General features: G+C 40.5%; 1 protein-coding gene across 3 annotated transcripts; it reads right to left on the reverse strand.

Moving 5' to 3' along the window:
- Positions 1-604: 604 nt before the first annotated feature.
- Positions 605-24085, reverse strand: kdr (kinase insert domain receptor (a type III receptor tyrosine kinase)). Of its 3 annotated transcripts, none has more exons than XM_023271811.3 (30): positions 23787-24085; positions 22555-22648; positions 22270-22472; positions 22024-22145; positions 20466-20631; positions 20096-20235; positions 19589-19772; positions 18385-18505; positions 17336-17502; positions 17095-17251; positions 15216-15336; positions 14994-15105; positions 14540-14884; positions 12077-12223; positions 11859-11990; positions 7873-7979; positions 7370-7505; positions 5642-5746; positions 5439-5552; positions 4818-4906; positions 4409-4592; positions 4236-4327; positions 3606-3728; positions 3406-3517; positions 3222-3321; positions 3029-3134; positions 2372-2514; positions 2196-2280; positions 1437-1522; positions 605-1348 (listed from the first exon to the last, which is right to left on the reverse strand). In XM_023271811.3, the coding sequence occupies exons 1-30, from the start codon at positions 23851-23853 to the stop codon at positions 1132-1134; spliced, it is 4077 nt and encodes a 1358-aa protein (XP_023127579.2). In that variant the 5' UTR covers positions 23854-24085; the 3' UTR covers positions 605-1131. The 3 variants fall into 3 exon arrangements, with proteins under 3 accessions (XP_023127579.2, XP_023127580.2, XP_023127578.2); XM_023271812.3 differs by having other exon boundaries at positions 4409-4571; positions 20466-20634; XM_023271810.3 differs by having other exon boundaries at positions 20466-20634.
- Between the last annotated feature and the right edge of the window lie 2146 nt (positions 24086-26231).

Here is a 26231-nt window from a genome sequence, read left to right on the forward strand (position 1 = left end):
ATTTAAACCCCCAGTAGTACACGTGGAAGTTTTGGAAACAACTCCTCCGAGGCTACAAGTCGTTTCCTCCTCCATGCTATAATTAGCAGCGTTTGTTGTCCCTGATTGCAGACAAAATACGTTTTGTTCTCATGCACACCGCTCATTAACCGGCTCAGACGGGGCCACACACCTTTAAGCTGTTAGACGCAGCATCAGTGGCTGCAGTAACAGCACTCCATAAACATTTACTGTTTCATAAAAACTAGACCGGCGGTATAGTGTGAGCATCACGCAGTGGATAAGAGCATCCAGGATCCTGTGTGGGAGATTTTCTTGTGAAGCTACTTTGCAAATGTGCCCTTTAGTTTGTTTTGTTGCCACATAGTGACCTTGGCAGGGCTATTATGGGCAGCGTTGAGCTGGATACACCTAAGAAAATACCCAAGGCTGGAAGGGCATTGTTTCTATAGGACACACACAGACAGAGTAAATGATCAAGGCTGAGAAAGTATTGCTTCCTTTGTGTAAAACACAGAGAAAGGAAATAAGATATGACACTTCTAGATGAACAAACAGTGTCAGAGACTTTCCATGTAAAACAAAGTAAAACGTGACACACGGCTTAATCTGTGAGTGCTTTTATTTTATAAAACTAGTTACTTTAACTGCAGGTTTAGTAATACACTTTTAATAAAATACTGTAAGCAATATGAATAAAGAAACTGTACAAATGTGACTCTAGAAATGCCGCCAGCCCTTCAGCGTGCCAACAAAAATAAAGAATAATAAAAGAAAAAGAAAGAAAACATTTGCTGATTCAATTATCTAAAAATTCCAGATGCCATTTCCTGCATCAGAGGAAGCGGGCGGATTGGACTTTGAGGAAGTAGGCGTTCTCCTCGTGTTTGGGCTCCTCAGACGTTTGTTCCTGGCTGTGTAAACATGATAGCATTCCTCCGGCTGTCCAAAGAGAGCTGCGCTTACAAAGCTTATCATACAACCTTCATTTTTCCCTGCTGACTTATTAAGTTATCTCCTGTGAAAATATCTCCTCACTCAGTTGGTTCAGTGTTGTCATTGTTCCTAGAGAGCAGAAAGCCTGTGGGAAGCAAACAGGTGCTGTACAGTGGATCAGAGGAGCACGTGGGGTCAGACAGGTGGCGTGCTGTAGCGGATCTCCATGTTGAACTTGTCGGGCGTCTTGGGCAGCGGAGGCTTCTTCAGCAGGTTGTGCTTCATGATCACCTCCTCGTTGGCGTAGATCGGGGTGTCGGTGTCGTCAGAGTGGTACCCCGACTGATAGCCGCTCGTCTGATTGGACGACTCCGAGGCCAGAGACTCTTTGCTCTTACAGCGCAGCAGCTGGCTGAAGGGATCGAACCAGAGCCAGATTTAAAGCTTGAATCACAGAAACCTATTGCATGAAATGCAACCTGCTGAAGCGGAGTCCTCACCTGAAGTTGGGTGTATTTGGAAGCTGCTGATTCAAACCCTTTGCCTCCTCAGGTGAGAAGCCCATACCGCTGTCTGTGTGGCCCTCCTGAAGAAGCCAACAATTCAAATCAATGCTGCCTTCTGCACCAATGGTTTAGTATTAGTTAGTATTAAATTCAGGTCCGCTGTGTTTACATCCGAGATGGAGATTTCCTCCTGCCTTGACTGTTGTTATTCCATTTTCACCCATCTTTGCATTATATCTGGGTCACTTCATCTTAAATTATCACATTTTTAGGAACTATTTCTGTGAAATTTTAAAGCATAAAATATGGACATTTATAGGGTTATTTGTGAAATCTTACAAATAAGTGGGTTGACCCACTTTTGGTACATTTTTTGGTTTGTGCACATTGAAATTTGAGATAACATTTGGATGACAGTATCTCTGTCATATTTGCAATATCTGAGATCCTTTCCTGATTTTACTAGAGTTTAAATTTCCTTTGAATTGCATTTCTTTCAAAATGTTAGTTCCCCTTTTCCAATGCTGTACCAGTTTTTATTGACTAATTGTGTCGATATCTGTATTTTATGTCTTGTCTGCTGTATTTTGCTACCTTGTGCAAAAATGCTTTAATTAAAGACTGTTATTTCTATCACTATTACCTCATGTTCACGGAAAAGGAGAGACAGTTCAGAACAAGTGAATAGTGCAGATCAAATGTGTGTTTTATGAATGAGGTGGATGACAGCAGCTCACATTCACAGACACTCACCATGACACTGCTGTGTGCTACAGGGATGTCTTCAAACGTCTTCACACTGAGCGGCCGACTGCACCTCTTACTCTGCTGGGACAGTCTGCACAGACAACACGAGTCGGTAAATCACTGCTGAGTGCTTTGGAAGTGACAGCTGCAGTGTGTAGTGACAGTTAGAGAATCATGCTGACCCAAGGGAAGGCGGGTTGTCATAGTGGAGCTGAGCTTCCAGGATTTCTGCACTTTGGGGGACGCTGTAGGGGCTCCTGGGGTCGAGGGCCACCGGGCTTCCTTCTGCTTCACCTGCTGTAAGGGGGATGTAGTCCTTCCCATCCTGGAGGTTCAGAATGCTTTAATGACTTCACATCAAATACACACTGCATCAACTAAAGCCACATAAATGAGTAGAAATGTAGTGCAAAATGTTCATCAGTGATATTATATAAATGTACTGCAGGTAATTACTTCATCCTGGGCTATTTTAAGTCTTTGCATCTGTTTTTTTCTGCTTCTGATAATGACTTCCTAAACTTTCCAGAAGGTCTTGGCAACACTCAGTGAAATGGGTGTGAACTTGTCACGTTAGCTGTGCCTTATTTTTGTATTACAGTGCATTGACAATTGCAACAAAACGGCATGTTTAAAGACAAGGGCTGAGAGGAAACTTGTAGGTTTAAATCAAAATTGCATATCGGAGTATAAGTGCAGAAACTGTTCCATTTGCCAGAGAATTTCAGCTTCAATTTAGGTGAGTTTACAGAGCTATTAGAGTGAGATTTTGCAGCTGAGATGATAATATCTAAAGTTACTTGTGGATAAAGAAGGCTTTTGTTTCGACTCGAACAGACCTGTTGGGCGCTGGCCTGCAGCAGGTTTCCCAGATGTTCAACCAGCTCTGCAAACGTCGGCCTGTCTGTAGGACGATCCAGCCAGCAGTCCAACATGGTCTGGTATCTGTCAACACACATAATTTAGATCACAGTCGGAACGAGCTACATTTCTGAGAAGAGTTAAACAGCATTCTGTCAACTTTCTCCTCACATTTCGGTTGTGGCGTATTCTGGGGGTCTCATCCTGGTGCCTTCCTTAAGCCTCCTGCAGAAGGACTCATCAATGCAAACACCCGGATACGGAGAAGCCCCTACAGGAAATGCAACATGGATTATGTTGCACATACAGAGCAGTCATTGCCTATGTAGTGTTATGCAATTACTACCACGTTTACCCAATGAAAAGATCTCCCAAAGAAGGACGCCGAAGGACCAAACATCGCTTTGTGTGGTGTAAACCCGGTCAAATATGGTCTCCGGAGCCATCCACTTTAGAGGGAGACGTGCCTGTAGCAGTGATGAACATATAAATGTCATCACTTCACTAACTTTATTGATCTGAAGAAATCTTTAGGCATCAGGTTAGAGGACTCACATCTCCTTTGCGGACATAGTCAGGATCTTTGTAGACATCTCTAGCGAGGCCAAAGTCACAAATCTTCACAACGTTGTTCTCTGAGAGCAGAATGTTTCTGGCTGCTAGATCTCGGTGGATGCACTGCAGAGTAAACAGAAAAATTTATATTCACAGCATCAAAGAGTGAGTACAATGATAATTCAGGAAGATCTTGGTCTCACTGAGAAACAAGGGGCCTAACTCCAATTTGGGGGCATGACTGTATACTTGGGAGCCTTATGTCACTGTCCACAAAACCTAAAATGTTTGTCATCGTTTCTTAGCTTCGACCTGGAGTGCTGTTGCTCCGAGATAATGCACCCATCCACACAGCACAGACAACAGTAAGAACAGATGAATACTGATAGTCGGGTGGTGCAGGTAAGGCGAGGAACGTTCATGGTGCAACAGCTGCCACCTGTGCTGTGTGGACGGATGCATTATCCTGAAGCAATAACAGCAAGCTCAAAGCTTTTATTTTCATTTTTTTGTTGACAGTGATGTAAGTCTTTATGGAATGCAGTTATGCCACAAAATTGGAGTTACACCCCTTGTTTCTGGTTAAAGGATGCCATATGCAAACAAAAACTCAGACACTGGTGGTTTCACCTTGCGAGAGGATAGAAACTCCATTCCTTTGGCCACCTGGAAGCTGTAGCTGATCAGGTCTTCCATGGTCAGATGGTCATCATCTGTACTCTCTACAATCACAAGACATTATTTCAGTCATGATCATGAGGCCTGACTGGCAAATGACTGTTATTGTGAGTTGTCTTTAGCACCTTCGTGAGTATCCACGCTGCAGCCTGAAGCCTTGTCCGCATTGCTGGAACAGACAGCTGTTCCTGTGCAGATGTCCAACTGGGCAACCTTCCCCAGACCCAGATCCCCTTCAGCCACATCCTCCTCTGCAGACGTCCACCTCTGGCTATCCACTCGCTTCCTCTGTTCACCACAGTAGAAGCACTGGTTAATAAAAAATGAGAAAAACTAAGAAAGCTAATAATATTTTATTCAGGATGGAGGCAGTGTTTGTATGGAGAGAAATATGTTAGATACAATCTGTGGGCGACCACTAGATAATGATCTGTGATCAGTGTTGTGACTGTGTGCAGTCGTCTGGGCTGTGTGTAACCACATCAGACGGCTGGCTGTGGTTTATTGGCTGCATGTGGGTTACGCTTCATTTACCTTGTAGGGGCTGTATTCTCCCCGCTTGCTCTTCAGGTAGCTGGAGAGGTTTCCATGTTTACAGTATTCAACAATCACCATCAGAGGTCCTGCACGATGAAGGAAGAAGTTCCGGGTCAAAGTTAGAAGGAGCCACAACTCAAAACTACAACTCACAGAGCCACAGATGGCATGTGGAGGCTGATTTAATGAGAAGTGTAACAGGAAAGGAAAATAAATACCAGCTACCGCATATAAAAACCTGGCAACGTTGTGCTTGAAGGCAGCATGTAACTGAGTGAATAAATGCTTGTTTTAAGTATCATCTTTAGCTGTTTTTTTGAAAATATAGTAAACTTGAGTGCACAAATAAAAGACAACTGGACTTCACGTCTGATTCAAATAGCTTCCTCTGGTCTAAATGACTTGTGTGTAGTCCCAGCTATTTGGTCTTACCCCCACATCACATTTTAGTGAGACTTTTTAACAGTCTCCCATAATGAACGGTTATAAAACTGTCTGGTGAGGTACTTCAAGACTGCATTCTAAGTACCTGATAAGGATTATTAAGAAAAGCTGCATGCTCAAGACACAAGAATGGGTAAAGTAAATGAGCCCAGCTTGATGCTTTGACTCTCTCACCTCCAGGCTTCGTACAGGCTCCCAGCAGGTTGACCACATTGAGGTGATGTCCGATGTGGATGAGAATTTTCAGCTCTGACATCAAGGCCCGGTATTCGCTAGATGTGGCTCCCTCTGTAAGATAAAGAGATAATATTGACTCTGTGTGTTTGAAGGTATTCATTGTGCATGCTGTCTGCAAGGACAACATATTTAATACTAACCCTTAAGCATCTTGACTGCAACAGTTGTGCACGTGGTGGCTTTCTCGATGCCAAACGCTGCTGCTTCCACCACCTGGCCGAACGCTCCTCGTCCCAGCGGCTCACCTTTAATGGAAAACATCTGTCATGAAGACATTATAAAGAAACATTGCCAGACCTGATATTATCTTCTAAGATGTGGTATCATGTCAACAAGTCATGGTGTTCCAGACGTTTTCACTTGAACTGATTTTGAGTTGCAAAGTTGCTCATGTAAAAGAGCAAAGCTGAGATTTCGTCTTTTTGCAGCTTTCTACACCCACCTGTAACTGCAAAAGTCACCACTCTGAGTATAATTTGCACATTTATCACTGCAGCTTGAAGCCCTGCTTCTCTTTGGAAACAGCACAGCTATGGCTACAAGTAGAAAGAAGCCAAAAATACCTTCTGTGCATTATGATGCAACTGTCATGCCATAAATTCTAAAACACAAACAAATATAGTAGAATATGACTTATCTGTAATAACACTAGTAATGTCACATTTTTCCAAGATGATGCCTATAGATGTTAGCTATATTGGAAAAATGGTAGTTTTACATACTAAAAACATTTTACTTATATTTTTAATTTGCTTCCACACTCATGTCTTATCTGATATGTGTAATTTTTACATAGACAATATGCCTTTAAACCCATCGGTTCATTTGGGGGCTCATTGTGCTTAACAAGGATTCTTTTTTTTAATTTGATCTTGTCAGTCATCAATAAATAACAAGACTACAGTCACATTAGAAGCTCTGTGAGGCTGAACATAGGCACGTTGGTACACAGTGTGCTAAATGCTAATGCCACCATGCTAATATGCACACAATAGTACAAAACTTCTATTGTTCAGCAAGTCATGTTTCCCATCCATTTTCAGCATGTTTTGAAGGGGTTGTTGATGTATTTCAGTCTGGACAAAGTGGGGGACAAACAATCAAGAGTGACAGACAGGGACTGCCATACACAGGGCAAAAAGTTGAGGACTGTGTCAGAACACCCAAAATAAAACTTGCTACACAGCAACAATGTCGGTTGAGGCCCATTTCCATATTTTCTGGAATTGTGCAACGATAAGGCAATAGTGGGGAAAATCAAATATGATATCAGAATTACCTGCCTGATGATGTATCATGGAAACATGCAAATGTTGTGATTAGAAAAGATCTCTATTCGACTATGAAGGTTTTACATGCAGCAAGTCAGAAAGTCTTTAACGGAAATTGACTAAATGTAAATATTCCAAATAAGGAACTGGAAAATGTTTATTAAATTTCCCTTGGGATCAAGAAAGTACCTACATACCATGGCATTTTTTTTGAGAATGCATTTAAAAAGAACGGGAAAATGTTTATAGGATTTGACATCAAGTAAATGAACGTCTCATTTAAAGATATTTGTATAAATAATATTTGGATATTTTTTTTCTATTACTCGGTTATTTGTTTATCCTTTTGTGTTGGTGCTGAGACAATGTTCTGCTTGCATTGTATGAAAACTCCATGAAAACTGAGAAGAAAAACTTTTTTAGCAGAATGTGATGTAAACTTTTATGAACTTTGGGGAAAACCACCTTTGCCGTCACCTCTCCACAAGGAAAAAAGCCTCCTGGGATTTCTAGGTAGCAGTACAGACACTTGTTGTCATCAGAGCAGCCACTTTGATGCGACGGTTTTCCCTAAACTGAATCGCATTCGTGTCTCACCGAGCTTCAGTCTGTCCCGAGGAAACTCCCATTTGTTGGCATCATACGTGAGCCTTTCACACTGCTCGTCCATGGGCATGTCCTCCGAGTCGAGGATCATGGACAGGTAGCCCGTCTTCAGATCCCCTCCACTGGGCTGAAAAAGTGAGAAATAATAAAGATAAGCAGAGCTGCAGTGACTAAACTAATGAGATGTGTTTTCTTTTCACTACAATGAAACTGTACAGCAGGTTTCCAGTGAGTCTGGTGCCCCTCCGATAAAAGGGGCCCAGTCAGTGTTGAGGGCCTACGTGACTTATGGGAGCACAGAGCTGCCACGTTGTTTCTGGATACAAAGGCGAGCAGCCACCGAGAGCCAGACTAGTCACTTCTAATCAGTCATACACCCCCACAGAGTGTGTACATGTGTATGTGTAGCGTTTCCCCCTTTTATTTAATCATTATCATTCATTTATCGGCTCCACTGTGTGTAACTGGCAAATGGAAGAAGAGGATGTTCTTACTCTCTTTCTTCCACGGATGACAAAGACGATCAGTAACCAGAAAAACATAGCGATGACCACTGACCCAATGGGAACAATCAGCTCCACATTAGTCTTCTCCTCTGCACCTGAAAAACACACAAATGACAGAATTTGAAGCAGCTTAATTCAAAGAGGAGCTCATGCAACTAATACGAGGGATTTGAGGCCTCATTCTGCAGGACAAAAACGTGGCGCTGTCACAGAAGAATGACTGTGATTTTGGTGACGTGCCTTGGCAGCGCTGCATGAAGTTCACACAGGTTTGTCATTGTCTTTGGCTCAAACGCATGTCTGTGTTTGAGTTGGAGAAGGGCGACTGTTGGAATCTGGACTGTAAGCAAACTGATATTTTATCTAGTCATAACAAATGATCAGCAGTCAGCACCAACAGCCGCTGCCAAAATCAACTTGAAAAAGGCCTATCTGAGCAACAGCAGTGTGTCACTACATGCTGTAATGGACCGATTCTCTCCAATAGAACTTAGATTATGGAACAGTGCAGAAATTATTGATTTTCTGATGGGGTCAGAAAAAAGGAATGCTGTGTATAATTTTGTCTAAGGCAGGGATAGTCTTGAAAAGATGGTGTTTTGGTGGAGTTTCTCTCCTCCCATATTCATTCTTGTTTCATATTTATTGTAAAAACAAAGTGTAGTATGACTTATTTAGCCAATTTGATGGATAGTCAGACCTGTGATCTCATAAAAAAATAGGGCAAAAACATCATCTTGTTATTCATAAGTGCAATCTAGGACCACAAGAAGCCACAGGAAGGTCACGTGTGCTAGTTTTACTTGCTCTGTGGCTGTAATATCTGTTTATTTGTCAATTCAACAACAAAAAGTGGCTCAAAATTTCATATTTTTTTAATGTTTGCCATAGATATGCATGGCATATTTTTTCGTCAAGAGGAGGCACCAGCGAGAATATTTGTATGGTGAAGGAGGGACTTGCTTTTTGTGACACAAATACGCAATTTATCTCCCTCTGTTGCTGTGTAAACACTCCTCATATGCAGGGATCTCCGTTAGAAGGTCTGTTGTCTACCCTCCTTGTTAGCAGATCTGGCGCCGATGCAGAACTGTGATCGGCTGGAACTGGGTCCACATTCAGCTGGCGGGGACGAGGTCACGTAGGCTTTGGTTCCAGTCAGCGCATTTATTTGTTTTTCACTGCGTCTCTGTGTTTGGGACAGCAAAGGGTGGACAGCAGAGCAGAGGCTGGAGCTGGGGCAGGGCTGGCCTCTCCCTTTGTCCTGCTGTCTCCTCATTGTTTTGGATTTAGAAACTCCCGGGAGGATGTGCGTTAACTGGGCCAACTTCCTGTCATGCGGAAGCAAAGTTATTCTTGCTCTGTATCTTTGATATAAAAAAAAATGTTGCATGTGTGATGTGAATTGGTGAAACCTTGAGGCAGGATAAAAATATACAGGCTTTGTGGGTATCGTTGCCGAGAGTTTAAGGATAAACTCTTTCACATGAACCATGACAAATATATTCCTTACTATCAGCCATGAATATATTGCTGAAAGGACAAACTAGAGTTTAGTCAGAGTCTTTGTACAAAGACACACAAATGACTGCAAAACAAGTAATGTCAACAAACATGTACAAAACAAATACAAAGGGACACAAAACAGCCACAAAGAGAATCAAAACAACTACAAAGAGATAAAGGGCTACTAACAACAAAACACAGACACGGACACACGGACACATAAAATGACCAAAAACAATGTAAAAACCTCAAAAGGATAGAAAGCAGCTATGAAGAGACACAAAATATGTACAAAGAGACTTAGACTACCAGTCAAAAGTTTGGACACACCTTCCCATTCAATGCTTTTTATTTATTTCTATTATTTTCTACAATGTAGATTAAAACTGAAGATTAACTTTTTTTTTTTACAACATGATTCAATATGTATTCTTTTAGAATTTTGATGTCTTCCGTATTAATCCTCAATGTAGAAAATAATGAAATAAAAACCACTGAATGAGAAGGTGTGTCCAAACTTTTGATAGGTAGTGTATAGGACAACAAAGAAACTCCAAACAAACTGACACAAAAGGTATAAAGGGAGACACAAAACAACTCCAAAATGATTAAGACCACTTTAAAAGGATAGAAAACTACCACAAAGACACACTAAAAGAATACAACTACAGAGAAGGACTACAAAGATGCAAAAAGATGCAAAACATCAAAGAAATGTAAAAAATGACCACTAAGATATGCAAAACTGCAAACTGACACAAAACAGCCACAAAGAGACTCAAAACAACAATGAGAAAAAGGTTACTAATGACACAAAATGACAAAAAGACTCTCAAAGCAGCCAAAAGACAAAAAATAACAAAATTGTGCAAACAACCCAACAAAAAACACAAAAAAACACTTAAAAAAGAGACACAAAAGAACAAAGAGACACACAAAACAACAATGAGATTCAAAACAGATAGAACCAAATATGAAATGAATCAAGGGAGACACAGAATGACCAAAAAACGATGTAAACAACTCCAAAGAGACACAAAACCTCCTCAAAGTGATTCAAAACGACTACAAAGAGACAGCAGCTTACTAATGGCACAAACCGGCAGAGATTCAAAATAACTAAATGACACAAAATGATTACGAGAAGACATAGAACAATTTTTAAAAAGATGCAAACAACCCCAAAGACACAGAAAACAACTTAAAAAAAAAAAACAAGAACAGCTACGAGACGACAGTAAGCATGTACAAAGAGACACAGCAAGACTCAAAACAAACAGAAACAGACATAAAATCATTACAAGGACAAATAAAACAACCATAAAAAGATGTGAACAATCCCAAAGAGAAAGAAGAACACTTCAAAGAGATAGAGAAGACCTACAAAGGGACAAAAAACATATACAAACAGACACACAAGATAACAAAGAGACTCGAAACATGTAGGAACACACACAAAATTTAGAAAATAAGATATAACCCTCCCAAAAAGCAAACAACCTCTAAGAAACAGAAGAGCCCTAAAAAACCATGAAAAACAACTAAGAAGAGACACGATTAGGCTACAACTACAAGAAAGACTACAAAGACACCAAAACTGATGGCAAAAGGATGAAAAGCAACAAAGAAATGTAAAAAAAAATTACAGCAAAGATAAACAAAAGAGCCACAAAGAGACTCGAACACCAACAAAGACACAATGACTAAAAGAGACTCAAAACAACTAAATGAAATAAAATGATTATGAGACACAAAATGACAAAAAAAGAGGTATAAACAACTTTACCAACTGCCAAAAACCGCTACAAAGAGACACAATCAAGTTCAAAGCCACACAAGACAACAATGAGACTCAATACAAATAGAAACAGACACAAAATGAATAAAGGGACACACAAACAACCCAAAAAATGTAAACAAACCCAAACAGACCTAGGACTACTTTAAATCAAAGTCTACAAAGACAAACCAAATGACCACAAAAAGTTGCGAAACAGCTAGAAAGAAATGCAACAACTGCAGACCAAAATAAGGTGCAAACAACACCAATAAACAGAAAATGCATTTAAAAGCATAAAGAACAGCAACAAAGAGACACAAAACCAGAATACAGACACACACAAGACAACAGTGAGACGCAAAACAAATATAAACACACATAAAATGACTACAAGGAGACACAAAATGATCATAAAAAGATTCAAACAACTGTAATGAGACACAAAAACACCTGAAAAACATAGCAAACAACTACCAAGACACACAAACCAGGTACAAGGAGACACAAAAAGATTATAAACACACAGAAGTGCTACAAAGACATGTCAAGCAACAATAGAAAGATGCAAAACAACTACAAAACATGCAAAAAATGTCAACAAAGATAAACGGAACAACTGCAAACAGACGCAAACTAATTACAAGGAGAGAGAACACTACAAAGGGCACAAAATGACCAAAACACTGACCTTCAGTTGTCAGGTAGGCCTGTGAGGAGTCGCAGCCTCGGCTGTTACATGCAGTGCAGGTGTACAGACCACTATCCTCCTTCTTCACGCGCTGAATCGTCAGACTGTGGTTGTGCTGGCCTAGAATCACACCTGTAAGCAATCCAGATGTTTTATTTTACACCTGTGGTAGCTCGTGAAGTGATTCTGTTTTCAGTGAAAAGCTGTACATGTCCCACCTGAGCCCTCCACCACAGTGTGGTTGTTTTTGGTCCACACCACCGTCGGGTTCGGCGTCCCAGCAGCCTCGCAGAGGAGGGTGATCGTCGCGCTCACATTGACTTTTTGGTCGGTGAAGTTGTTCTGAATCCTTGCAGCCTCGAGATCTAAAATCAGAATGAAAGAAAACAATGAACAACACATTCAAAAAATGACAGCTTTGGTGTCTCTTTCAAACTGATTCTAATATGAAATTTCTGAATCAGGTAAATTTGTGAAACATAGAATCAAATACCTAATAGTTGTAAAGTAACATATTCCTTATATTTTATCAGTGAGATTCTGTTATACAAATATATTTGCCATGCCATGTACTTTGATAAGACAGACTTATTTTTGGTTCTTGAAGACCAAGGTTTTTTCAATTTTAACTGAATTGAGGGTAAATAATGACCCAAGATTTAAAGTGTGAATGTGGTAAAACTGTCTTGGGAGGGATAATAAGTATGTATCTGATAAGTGGTAAGAAAGCTAAGTGGATGAGAGGCGAAAAATCTTCAAGAACCCAAAAAGTCCAGGCTTTCTCCCCACCTACCAGGTATTTATAATGCACCCATGAAATCCCTCCTCAGGTAGTTTCACCACACTCACACCTCTAGACAATCATTTAGAACCGAGGAAGCATTATGGGTGAGATGTGAAACGTCCTCAAGAACCAAAAAGAAATCAAGGCTTTCTCACAACATATCAGGTACTTGTAATGCAGTCATTAGATCCCTCCCACGGCAGCTTCGCAACATTTACATCTTGAGCCAGCGATGTAGAAATGAGGAAGTCTTTTGGTTGAGAGATGAAATGTCTTCAAGAACCAAAAAGAAGTCCTAGTTTCCATCACTTATCAGGTACTTATAATGCAGTCCGTCGAGTGCTCCCCAGGCAGTTTCACTATATTCCGATCTTGAGTCGTGTGATCCTGTGTCATAAACAAGTCTACATGCCTTAAGTCATTGTGAGTTGGGGGGTGAGAATACCTGGGGCTTCTCACCAGTCAGTTAGAACTAGAAAGCCTTTTGGATGAGGTGAAACATCTTTAAGAACCAAAACAAAGTCTAGGATTTCTCACCACTTGTCAGGTACTTATAATGCAGCCCTTAGAGTAATCCCCAGGAAGGTTGGCAACGTTTGCACCTTGAGCCAGCGAGTTAGAGCTGAGGAAGTCTTTAGGATGAGGGATAAAATGTCTTTAAGAACCAAAAAAAAGCCCCAGTTTCCACTATTTATCATTTACTTATAACAGAATCTCTCCCTAGGTAGCGTTATGTGTTGTGTCCTGGTGCATTAACACGCCTTAAGCCATGTAAACTGGGGTGAGAATATATACTAGGGACTCCCCACCAGCAACTTAGAACTATGCATCAACACACTGCTGCAGCTTACTACCAGCTATATATGTAGCATATTTAATGTCAGAGTCGTACAGCATCACAGTACACTTAGGAATCTGTTTCAGTGTTGGCTTGTATCATCTATGTTACTGTTATCATGCATGTACCCCAATGTGTGTTATATATTTCTTTGTCCCCCACTCCCTCTTCTGTCCCTCTCAACCCACCCGGCCAGCAGCAGATGGGTCCCCCATATGAGCCAGGTTCTGCTCAAGGTTTCTTCCCGTTAAAAGGGAGTTTCTTCTTGCCACTGTCGCCCTAGGGTTTGCTCTGGGGGTTCAGGCATATGGGTTCTGTAAAGCGTCTTGAGACAATCTGAACTGTAATGGGCGCTATGTAAATAAAATTGAACTGAGGAAGCCTCTTTGATGAGGTGAAACATGTTTAAAAACCAAAAAGAAGTTCTTGATTCATGTGATCCTGGGTCATTAACGAGCCTACATGCCTTAAGCCATGTGATTTAGGCTTGAGAATACCTGAGACTTCCAGTCAGTCACTTAAAATTTAGAAAGCCTTTTGGATGAGGTGAAACATCTTTAAAAACTTACTGTAACACGGCATAACATCAAAATATCGCAGCATCACACAAATTAGAATGGACAAAGGTGCAATACTCTCACAATGTGCAATAAGTATTTTATTGATTGTTGTGTTTTTTATCTATTTATGATAACATCTGTATTTAACTTTAATTTATTTAAACTTTAGCATGATTCATTTCAGGGTTCTTGTTTCTTTTTAACTGTTGCTAAATTATTATTATTTTGACTTGATGTACCTGTGCTAATGGCAAAAAATTCTATTCTAGTCTAAAAACCAAAAAGACTAGATGTCTTCTGCTGCAGCACTTAGGACTACCATGAGAATATTCTTTCTTGCTCAGGATACTGAAACTGTCTTTTGAGAACTACTTACACTGGAAAAAAGTGCAATCACAATGAAAACAAACCTGTGATTTACAGTATGGCAGGTACAGTTTAATGAAGTAACAGCTTTTCCAGAAACCAGTAGTTATCCAAAAAAAGAAACTCTGCTGACCTTTGAGAGAAACACGACGCAGCAGGCAGGTTTTCTCCTTTGTCTTGATGTTCACCACCTGACATGCGTACAGACCCTCATCCTGGCGGGAAGCGTTGGGCAGCGACAGCTCCAGGGTCACGTTGGTTCCCTGCAGGGTCGACATCACGGCCTGCGGCATCGGCCTTCGCTGCAGAGTCAACGAGCGACACGGCTGCACCGACGCAACCTGCTCCGACTCGGACACGTTGGTGACGCGGAACCAGGCGAGGTTACCGTAGATCAGCCGGTCTGCTTTACACCGCAGAACCACGTGGTCCTCCTCCAGGGGCTCGTTGGATGGAGACATGCTCACCTCAAGGCCGCCTGACAGGTACAGATGAAAACACAAGCACGAATGAGAAAACACATAATCGGCACTGCATTGCAGTGCAAATCACATGAGACTAGAAGAAAGAGAAACCACAGCGCTTACGTGTGACATGAAAAAAGATGATGCGTGAATCCACTCCTACTTTGTTGGCAGCCATGCATCTGTAGAGGGAATGAGCCTGGGCTTTCTGAATCTTCAGAGAGCTCATGATTTTCTAGAGAAATGCATTGTATCTCTTAGTAATTCTTATCATAGTTTCAGTTTACACCGCATGAAATACAGTAAATATTCCAGGTTCTAATGGTCCTATGAGGAATTATTTACCTTTTGCGTGTGATCTGTGTCAGTCATAATTCGCTCTACGTGGTTGTTTCCGGTGCTGTTGCTGATGTCTCTCCAACCTGTGCACTCCTCCAGCTGTAACTCAGCCTTAGACAGTCCAGACCTGGTGGACAAATATGAACAGAAAAAGGTGAAACTAAAATACGCTGCCATGAGATAGTTCCCTTTTTTTGTGGAAATAGATTAGAACTTTAGTGTCATTGTTAAACAACAGCAAAAGTTTAAAAGAGCACAAATTCATTACGAAAAAAACTAAAATTTCACCGTGTAAGAACAAAATTACAGTGTCTACAAAATAAGAAAAAAACTGCTGTGACATAAGTTCCATTTTCATTCTGATGCATCAAGAATTTATTTTTCTTTTGCAAATTTTATAAAGTTTCCATTCATATAAATTGAGGAGTGTTGTTAAATTTTTTTGCTGTCTTATGTACATTGAATGGTCTTAACCTTAATATTTAAATTCATATTAGACAATACATTTGAAAGTGTTTTATATGTGCTGCATAAACAACGTTGACTTGATCTGGCTTGACTTATGTATCTATTTCATTAAAATATTAAAAACATCAGTTGCTGCATTTTATTTTATTTTTTACCAAAATAACATGTCTGCGTAGTGTTTTTTAATTGCTAAATCGCATCATGAGCAAAATAACCTCCGTGCTTGACCATTTCCGCCTTGGAAAGTCAGTAAAGACTTCAAGGGTTTCATATATCTGAAACGCAGAAACCAATCCTGACAACTTGCAGCATGGGGATTCTTTATCAGAATAAGTTTCTGGTTTAGTACAGTATTTGATCTTAGGGGAGCTGGTGTGCTGATGCTGCAGCTAGTGGGGAAATGTAGGCAGAGAAACAGGCAGGACTTTATAGATCTGCACATTCTAGAAAAAACAACAGTGTTGACTTTCATCTCAGCCATTTTACAGCAGGAAGGCATTCATTTAATGGAAACGAACGCCTAAATATGTAACTTTGATACACAGAGGTGAGTTTTTAGAGGTTAAACTAGAGAAGAAAGAGGAACTTTTAAAAAAGCATCTGAACAAACTGCTGATACAGAAATTTCTCTTTCACTCTGATACACCAAATACTTATTGAGACTGACAAATGACAAATAAATGGAGAACTATGGGTTAGTATGGCGATGTACTTAATTATCACAAGTTTCCATTCACAGAAATTTCATGTTGTCACATTATGCATCTATTTTTGTAATCTTTTAATATATATGTCTATATAATTCTAGCCAAGGCACACACAAAATATTAACGGATTTTAAATACAGTTAGAAATAGAGAAGTAATTCAGACACATGACAACAGGGGAATGAAAATCTGCAAGAAGAATTGCAGCTCAATCAGGACGAAGCTCTTTTTGGACAGAGAGCGCGACGAGAACAACAGGAAACGTAGTGCAGGACTGAGGAAGCGCTTGGATATGTAGGCAGAAGATAAGAAACCTGGTCTTCTCTGGTCACACACAAACACACACCTCCTGCTTTCTGTCAGCAGTCGTCAAATCACTGCAGGAGCAAATCACGAGGCGGTTGTGTAACTGTCCCCGGCCGCATATTGTTGTGGAAGATTGGAGTACAAGTTTGCGATTGTACAAAATTAGCAAGCGCATTGATGTAATTCTAAAAATGGACTTTGTGAAAAGAATGAATCACATCCGCTGATCTGCATCAGGTCAGAGTGCGCTCTCATTGTCTCTTCTTCTTGTTTTTGTCAACATCACGAAAGCAGCTATTCCGCCTCCTAAATCAACAACCTGTTGACAATGAGAGGCCCGTGTGATCACTCAGAGAGAAACCAACCTCCTCCAGCTTTTTTCTTGCTGACGATTGGTGACTTACATGAAGGCCTCTGGACAGTCCTCCTTGGACATCCACTGCCACTGGATGTGTGCAGGAGTGGGAAATCCACGGGCGGTGCACCTCAGGGTGGGGCTGCTGCCATACGGATACGCATCGTTGTCCACTGCCACCTCCTTCTCAATGATGTGAGGAGGAACTGCAGGAGAAGGGTTATGATCACTGTCTGCTGATCAACCAGCCCAAGAGGGAATTCAAAAGTTGAAAAACAGAGCAAACATACCGTTAACTAGCAGCTGGAAAGAGCGTCTCTGCTCTTCTTCAGTGATCTTATTGCTCAGGACCACCGTGTAATTCCCAGCATCCATTTCTGTGACTCCGTGGATGATGAGAGCGTCGCTTTTCTGCTTTATTCTGTAGCCGTCCTTCAGTAGGAGGCCGTTTTTTAACCTGAGCAGACAGAGGAGAGTCACACAAGCAACATACAACATGTAACTTTTTCACCAGTTGCACTGAATACATACAGCTTTATTCATTTTCATAGCTCGTTATTATTTGATAGTGATGACGCAGTTTAACATAGTTCCACAACATATAACACAAAACATAAACATACATATATAAAAGTGCATTAAAATATGCACAACAAATACATCAGGGAAAAATCTTAGCAAAAAAAGCTAGAGCGAGCTAAAACAGCTGTGGTAGTGTGAAAGATCTGATTTTAAATGTGTAGAAATTTGATATCAGATGGCAATATATTTCAGAGTTGACAGCCTTTCACGGGGAAAATTGATTATCAAAGTTTAGCTCTTTGATGTACAATTTTACAGTTTCCATTCACCGCGCTTCAAGAAAATTTGACACTATCTTGTCTGTGGTTTTATGTAGCTTTGGGGCTAAACTGCTGATTGATTTGAAGGCTAATCTGAGAGAAATGAATGATAAACGAAGCTCTCAAAGCTGAGTAGAATGGATCTTCTCATGACATACTTGCGATGCTCCCAGACCGGGTTTCTGTCTGTTACTTTCAGAGCCTGATTACATAAAGATGAGAGGTGTGACTTGTTGATTGCAATGCTTGAGTTGATATCATCAAACAATATTAAAAATGTGAGAAAATCATGGAGCGTATAAACAACTGGGCTGCCTGTGTAGTGATGAAGTGCCAGAACAAATGCGGTTGGTTTTTACTGGTTTTCAAAATCTCCTTCACATCTAAGATTTTTCCGAAGAACTTCAAATCATTTACATACTCAGTTTCTTCATTGCACATCTTCGTATAGCAAATTATGCTGATGGTTCTACTTCGTGGTTCTACTATGAACAGACCATTTGAAGCTGGGTTCGGGGTAGGCCGAGTACTTGACAGGGATCAGCGTAGATGTTTGATCTCCCACGTTTACTTCCCACACCTTCGTCCACGGCTCCTTCATATCAATAAAAGGCTTTTCTGGAAACACAAGAAAAATCACAGCATGCTGTTATGGACACAGATGTGCAATATTTCATTTTTTTAATCGCCATTTCAACCTAGCTAATAGGAATTTGCTTTGGTAAGTTCACATCAACAAAAAATACACAGAAACCTCAGTTCATTGAAAAACATTAACACAAAATAAGTGTTAAAAATGATCAGTCAAAGTGCTGAAGCATTTTCTGTGTTATTGTTGATAGGAGGCACCATTTAGTCATGCTCAACCGAGGATTTTCTGTTGGTTAGATTTCCACTGAGCCAAATTAAATTACATTTTAAGAAGTGAACAATGGAAATTGTTAGTTTGGTACCACAGCACAAGCCTTAAAAAGGGTCAGGTCAGATGCATAACTGAATATACCAAAAGATAATACAGTTAAAAGCATCTGCTTAAATTAAACTTGTGCCAAACAGTAGAAGGGAGAAGAAGAAAATGAGTACATTTCAAAATAAAATTAAGTCGACAGGATTGGTTCCTGAGGTAAAAACCTCATGATCTGAATCTATGTTTTTTAGATGGTCATTGGGACTTGTCACTTTTCAGGTGGCTTCAGTGACTGTTTATTTCACTCGTCTTGTAGCTTATTTGAAAAAAACATACAAACAAACAAAAAAACACCATATTCTTAACAAGGTAAGCATTTTGATTTTTCCTGGAGGGCGTCTTTAGCCAACTGTATAACTTATTCATTTTTTTCCTTTCATTTTTGACATTTTACAAAATGGAATTTTCTACACCACAATGTATAAATTCCAAATGAAAAAAAAGTTGCTGAAAAATAAGGGGGAAAAAGGGCAAAAATGTACAGTAATTTCCAGTTTAGCTACTGCTGGCTTCGTTGGTGCATAAAATGCCACCAAGCAGTCATCAAATAATCAGTCATGAATCTTCGGGCTCAGTTAATAGCTACACTAAAAATGAACACATCGCAACTACCAGTTGTCCTTTAGAGCGTCCAATATATTTCCAAGATATTTAAGTTTTCATGAATGTGCAATTACTCATGCGGTGGTCAGTTTTTGAGCTTTTGGATGCTGTAAATCATTTCTTGCACCCACCATAAACTTTAAGAAACGCTGAGGCGCTTTTCTCCATCTGGCCGCTGGAGGCTGTGCAGGTGAATTCTCCAGTGTGATCCACCGTCACGTTCTCCACGATGAGCGTGTTGGACAGCTCCAGAGAGTTCCACAGCTTCTTCTTGTGGGAGACGGCGTGAGACGACGGCGAACCGTTGACCGAAGTCTGACATAAGGGGACAACAGATATGTCTTTTTAGAGTAGATACATAAATCTTAGCCTCAGTCCACTGAGCTCTTTCTTCTTATGTGAGCAGTCAGAACACCAGAATCACATCCGGCCACCTTTGCACTCTGACCTGACGGTGCAGAGATAAACTGACGGATTCCTGAAAGCAGGAGGTCACGAATACATGTGAGGACAACAGGAAGCAGCTCTGGTATCTGTCTGTCCTTTGCAGTGAGTCAAACAGGCTAACTGAAGACTGCCGCCTGAGTTGATTAAAAGTATACGAGGAAATTAAGAACAGAAAAGTTTCGGGCACCGACCAGAGCTCCACCAGAGTGCGTCCAGTTGAATTCGATGCCCACGTTGAGCTCGGTGTGGGCAGTGCAGCTCAGCACCAGCCGCTCCCCCACAGACAGCCTCACATGCGAGGGGGTCAGGGTGAGGTCATAAATCTTGTATCCTGCGGAAAAGGGAGGGAAGACGAAGCAGTCAGTCGACGGCCTATTGTTCTCCCGAGACTACAGACTCTCTGGCTCGGTGTTTCACCTCGTTCCTCCTTCAGTCACAATCAAGCTCAGTGCCTCTCACACTCAATCTTAACCTCAAAAGTCTTTCTTGTTTTTAGGTGTACATTTATTGCATCCACAGCTTTGGCTTCTACAACTCTGTGTATCTTCTTTTTCATCTTACCAACAACAGCAACGATGTAGAGCGGGGACTTAAAAGTCTCGTTTCCGATGCGAGTCTGGCAGGACACGACGCCGGCGTAGCTGATCAGATGTGTAGGAACAGTGAAGCCTGTCCTGGCGTCCCACAGAGAGTCCTTCCCATCAGGATGAAGTTCCTTAATTGGATACTTCTGACAGATACAGAAATTTACTGACTTTGAACAAGAAAACACATTAACAGCACAACATTTCACACATTCCATTGATGACAAACTATTCAGATCCTTTAAGTAAAAGCATCAAAACAGCTGTGTAAAAATACTCCATTACAAGCAAAAATCCTGCATGGAAAAGTCTTCTTTAGTAAAAGTGTATAAGATTTAGCAGCAAAATGTAGTAAAAGCACATGACAACAGACTAATATCTAATCATATTTGACCTTGTTAGATTATTAATTGTGAAGCATCAGCGTGTCAGCAGGCAGCATGTTACTGTTGAAGCTGCTGCAGGTGGAGCTACTCTGAATTACTTTAAATACAGCAGATTTATCTGAGGGAAAAGAAGAAAAGAACTGTTCTCATACACAAATATTTATTAGTTTTTGGTGAGATGCTGGATCTTTTGAGGCCTTTATGGAAACGAAACCACAAGAGATTTTCAGAGGGGAAAAAAAATCCCAATTTGGTAAAGTTGTTAACAACTCACAGACATGTGCTTTATATAAGAAGCCCAAAACATTAAAAACCACTTGTTTAATCTTTAACAATGTGTTGCTTTGTATATTTCAAATGCTATATGTTATATTATCCATGTAACATCAGTGCATTAAGTAGCATAAAACACTCAAGTATCTCAAAATTGTGCTTAAGTACTGAACTTAACTAAATGCAATACTAGATGGGCCAGAGAATGTTTCTTTAGCCTGCATTTTAGCCTACAACCAAATTCAACTAAGAGGCATTTTGTTACAGTGCCACTGTTTTAAAGTTGAACTGCACAAATTTTACACATAAAGCTCAGTGTAGTCATTATGTGGGGTGCTGTTCAGCCTTCGTAACTGTTGTATAATGTCTTCTGTTGGAATGGAAATGGACTTGGAGGCTAAAGATGTATAACAGAATGTCTGTGATACAAACTGAGGCTTGGGATTGGAAGAACGTGGGAAATAACTGCATCAAAGTAAATGATGCCATTACTTTAATTTTGATAAATGCAGTGTCTGGTAACAGGGAGACAGAATAACAGCATACCACTGCATGTTTAGCTTTGATTTTGGCCATTTTTTAAAAACTTTGTCTTCTGTCAGTCCCCCAGCTTTATCGAAAAGCATCACTAAATCTTTAAAGAACCCCTTTAAATAACATTAAATACTGTATTATCAGTTTGAATCACCATGCCAGGAAATACCTCTTAAAAAAACCTTTTTCCTCCCCTCCTATAAAACTCCTATACAACAATAAAACACAACATTTAAATTCTTTACCGCAGTCATGCCTTCTATCCTATAGACGTTGCTCCATCTTGTAAAACTCCTTGAATTTCACTGAGAAAGAGTCAAATAAGAAACAGCTCCTCCTTACAGTGTTGAGTGTGACGTTGAGATTCTCAACCGAGCCTCGGCACGGTATCACCACCCGCTCTCCTTCACGGATGAACACCACCTCATATTCCTTCTCTGAAGGCACAAACGGCACCTTATAATCTGAAATAGATGTGAATTCAGTGTAAGTTAGTAGGACGTTAAAGCAAAGGGTTGTCTAATGATCGTACATCCTGCATTAAATGTCCTACTAAACCACCCCAGGAAAAGTGAAAGTGAGTTATACCATGGACAAAGACATAAACCGCTGCTGCAGTCTTGCCATCTTCAGCTTTTAGGTCTCTGTAGGAACACTGATACTGTCCGGTCTCATTGACAGTTGCATTGGTGATGGTCAGTGTTGTGCAGAAGAGTCCTGATCCACTGCAGTCACTAGTGGAGAAGCGAGCGCTTGTTGGAGGAGTCGTCCACCTCAGGTACTGGCGACCTCTACAAGTAGAAGACAACCAAGAATTAGACTGCACAGTGGATGTCTGGGCCGGTGAATGGGTGGAGGTGCAGTTATACAAACCTGCATGTCAGCTCAAGGTTGTCAGTTTTGTTCATCCGATGGACGCCATAGATGTTGAGCGTCGGTGGATCTGGCATAAACCGCAGTTCGATGGCTGGAGGAATCAAGAGAACAAGTCAATTAGAGAAAAATTACCAAATTTATAGATGACGGAAGTTATTTCATTGTTGCTTCTGCACAGTCTGTGAATTAGATCAGGTCAAAAAGCAGAAACTTAAAGTACAAAAAGGTGGGGGGAAAAAACTCTTCAGTATGAGATGCGTTTTGTAACTGGCTGCACTGAGGCCATTTTTCCACTGCTGCAGCAAATGGTGGAGCTGTGTCAAAACAGGAAGCAGGGGAAGATGGGCCGGGTCAGGCTGAATGGCCCAGCACAGTGTGGCCTAGGTGGGGTTCCTGTTTCTGAGGATACAGGCTGCCCACTGCCTCCCCGAGAGGCCCTAAAGCACAGAATGCATTGTATGGAAAAAGAAACCTGTTTGTGTTAAGCTGACCAAGTAAACATTCGCCAAATTAGCCTTAAACCTCCTCAGTGACCCCTAAATATACCTTATTGTTCAGCAACAACAGGTTGAAACTAATTCTTCTTTTTAAAAACAGGTACAGATTTCCCATCTTTTTTAAACATCACAGAAATGAACTGACACTTTATACTTTTTAAATATGAAAAGAACTCAATGTCCAAAGGTTATCGCTATTTTGAATGTTTAGGTTCTGATCCGTCCTTCAGAACCATCTGACTGGCCCCAAATTAATTCTGAAGCACAATAACAAATCCAAACATTCAGCCAAATCATAAATAAACACCTTCAGCAAAAAGAAAAACAAAACGTCCTGCAACAGATGGAAGGGTTTCCATAAAACCCTCAATATCACTGAGTCAGTTTGGGGCTACATGAAGAGACTGAAAGTATCCAGATAACCAGAATCCACAAAAGAGCTGTGATAAGATTTCTAAGATGCTTGAGGAAAGTTTGCACCAGGGAGAACTCGCACTCCATAACCCTAGGAGCTTTAGTGAAAAAGCAACTGGACTTTTACTTGGGGTTCTGAAGAGGTGGAAGTCCAGTTGTTTTTACGTTATGACTTGGATGACTGAGAAACTACACAGAAAAGGACTTCATAACTCACAAAAAATAAGAACAATCCAGTAACAAGTACTTCTGACCCCAAAATTTCTTATTATTGCTAAGAAGATAGACAACCTGATGAATATTATATTACTATCTTACCAGTAACACAAGCGATTTCCAGAATAATGCCAACCAGTGGAATGACGGAAACTCCGTGCGCCATCATCCGACAGAAGACATGGACAGAATCTTCTTCAATGTCCCATTAAAAACGTCACTGCAGTAATAAGAATATTAATCCTACTGCCTCGTACTAGTCCATTGACCTCTGGTGTCTATTATTCCGCTCCAGAGAAAATCTGAAAGTCATGAGAACAACCAGCAGTGGACGATGATCAGCGGTGAGTAAAGTGCGGCTCTGCGTATTCCCATGGAGCTGCTGCTGCTGCTGCTGCTGAGGATGGAGAGACGCGCTTTGGCGGAGCAGCCTGCAGGGGAGGAGCGTCCAGGACCGTTTTGGGCTTTGGGCCAACTGGTCAGCACAGGACTCATCGGCTGGAGGTGCGCCAGAGAGGAAGAAGAAATATTTTGCCATCGTTCCTGACCTACTCTTAAAAGTCTGCAGCTGACGTTCAGTGTGCCCCTAGAAGCGCTGCTCACAGAGCAGAAAACGGCTGCTGCCACGAAGAAAAAGACAATTTCAGTATGAGTAATCGGGTTGTTGATGCAGTGATGATGATCTACATCCTCAAATGAATCGTGCGAGACATCAAATTGAAAATTTTAACTATTTATATTTGATATTGATGATCAATGTGCTAGCTCTCAATTGAACGCAAAAGACACAGTTTACGTGCGTAAATTACGCACAGACTCAGTCCAGGTTTGGATTAAACATTACCAGGAGTTCAAGTGCTGTTTGTTGTTACTTTGCTTGAGTCTTTCCTCGGAATTTTTAAAATACCTGCAGCATCAAACAGCAGCAGAATCCCCATGAGCGTCTCCAAAACCACAAAGTTGTGCGCATTTACGCACATGGCACAACTGCGGTACTATTTATTATTCCCGCCTCAAAGACAGGATCACGCAAGAGGTAATGCAAATCAGAATTTGTATGACTTTTCTTTGCAACAGAAAACAAAACTGTCACAAAGACACACAAAAAATCATAACAAAAGAAGACAAAAGAAAAATAAGACCTAAAACGACACAAAAAGACAAAAATTAGACACAATAAGACAAAATCAAGACACAGTATAACATAAATCAGATAAAAAACGACAAAAAACAAGACAAAACACAAACAAGACAAAATGACAAAGAAGCCAAAACTGTCTCAAAGAGACATTAAACAACGTAAACAAGACAGAAAAGAAGAATGGGACTCAAAATGACACAAACAAGACACAAAACGGTACAAAAAAGGCAGGAACCACAACAAACGAGACATAAAAATGACACAAATGAGACGCAAAACACAACAAACCAGACACAAAACAACATGAACTAGCAACAAAAGAAAAATGAGGCAAAACAAGACACTAAACTACAGTCACTGGTAATGTTTATTACAGTTGCAACACAACATAAATACAGTAGATAACTGGAAAGTCTCTTTAGCTTTGGCCTTTAAAGTGATAATTATTAGGCCTTGTAAATGATTAAAATTGACAGGGCAATTTCAGAAGCATTACAAAAGCTTAATTTCAGAGTGAAATTTACTAACAATGAAAGTTGCTTTTTTAAATCACAATTCTTTTACAGTAAATATGGTAGAATTGTTAGCAAACACTTGTTTATTCACATCTGCGGCAGATGTGGAGTCAGACTGACATTCCCACCCCAAGTATTGTTTGTGTTCACTTCATGCAACATGAAGTCCAACACTCTCCTTTAAAGTCTGTCTTGGTGTCAAACCATTGAAAGAAACATGATTTATTGTTCACTTGGTGTTTGGAGAGCGAAACAATAACACAACAATACTAGAAAAGCTGCAGGTGGGAAAATCCAAACAATGAAGCCAAAGTTCCGTTAAAATCCCATATAACTGCCGAATCAGGTGATGCATTATCATTTTACCAGTTAAAATATTGATTAAAGACACATTCACATCATATTTGATCATTATAAAACCAGTTAGTCGTTGAAAAGTGATTTTTTGAACGATAGAAAAACTAATTTAAACATGACATTTTTATGTTATAGTTTCTGAATCTGAAAGAAATGAATACACTGAGTGAACCTAAATGCTTGTGGTTCAGTTTAAGCTTAACTTCATCTTTATACATACTTGAAGAGATAGTTTAGTTTCTTTGAAGTGCAGTTGTATGAGATACCCATCTAAACTCATTCTAATACCTCAAGTAGATCACAGCTGACACACAAGTTTGAGAACCTGAAAGGAGGCTCACCTAAAAAAAATGTAGAAAACTTTAAGCGCACTAAAGTAAGCTAAAATTAGGCTACAGTATTGAAAAGTGCAGTGAAGTAGTTACAGATTGGGAAAAAACTGAACCCTTGACCCCTACAGTGAGGGGATCTGGTGGCTCTGTTATGCCGAGGGGGGGAATATTGCTGGCATGGTTTGGATCCACTAGTCCACTC

Source organism: Amphiprion ocellaris, chromosome 2, assembly GCF_022539595.1.
Source record: "Amphiprion ocellaris isolate individual 3 ecotype Okinawa chromosome 2, ASM2253959v1, whole genome shotgun sequence".
Classification (NCBI taxonomy): Eukaryota; Metazoa; Chordata; class Actinopteri; family Pomacentridae; genus Amphiprion; species Amphiprion ocellaris.

Bases quoted from the DNA above. Each gene is read 5' to 3' on its own strand.
- kdr (XM_023271810.3), bottom strand. From the start codon at position 23,853: ATGATGGCGCACGGAGTTTCCGTCATTCCACTGGTTGGCATTATTCTG. The intron at 22,649-23,786 runs GTAAGATAGTAA...TGATTCCTCCAG, and splicing joins GGAAATCGCTTGTGTTACTG to CCATCGAACTGCGGTTTATG. The intron at 1,349-1,436 runs GTGAGGACTCCG...CGATCCCTTCAG, and splicing joins CCAAATACACCCAACTTCAG to CCAGCTGCTGCGCTGTAAGA.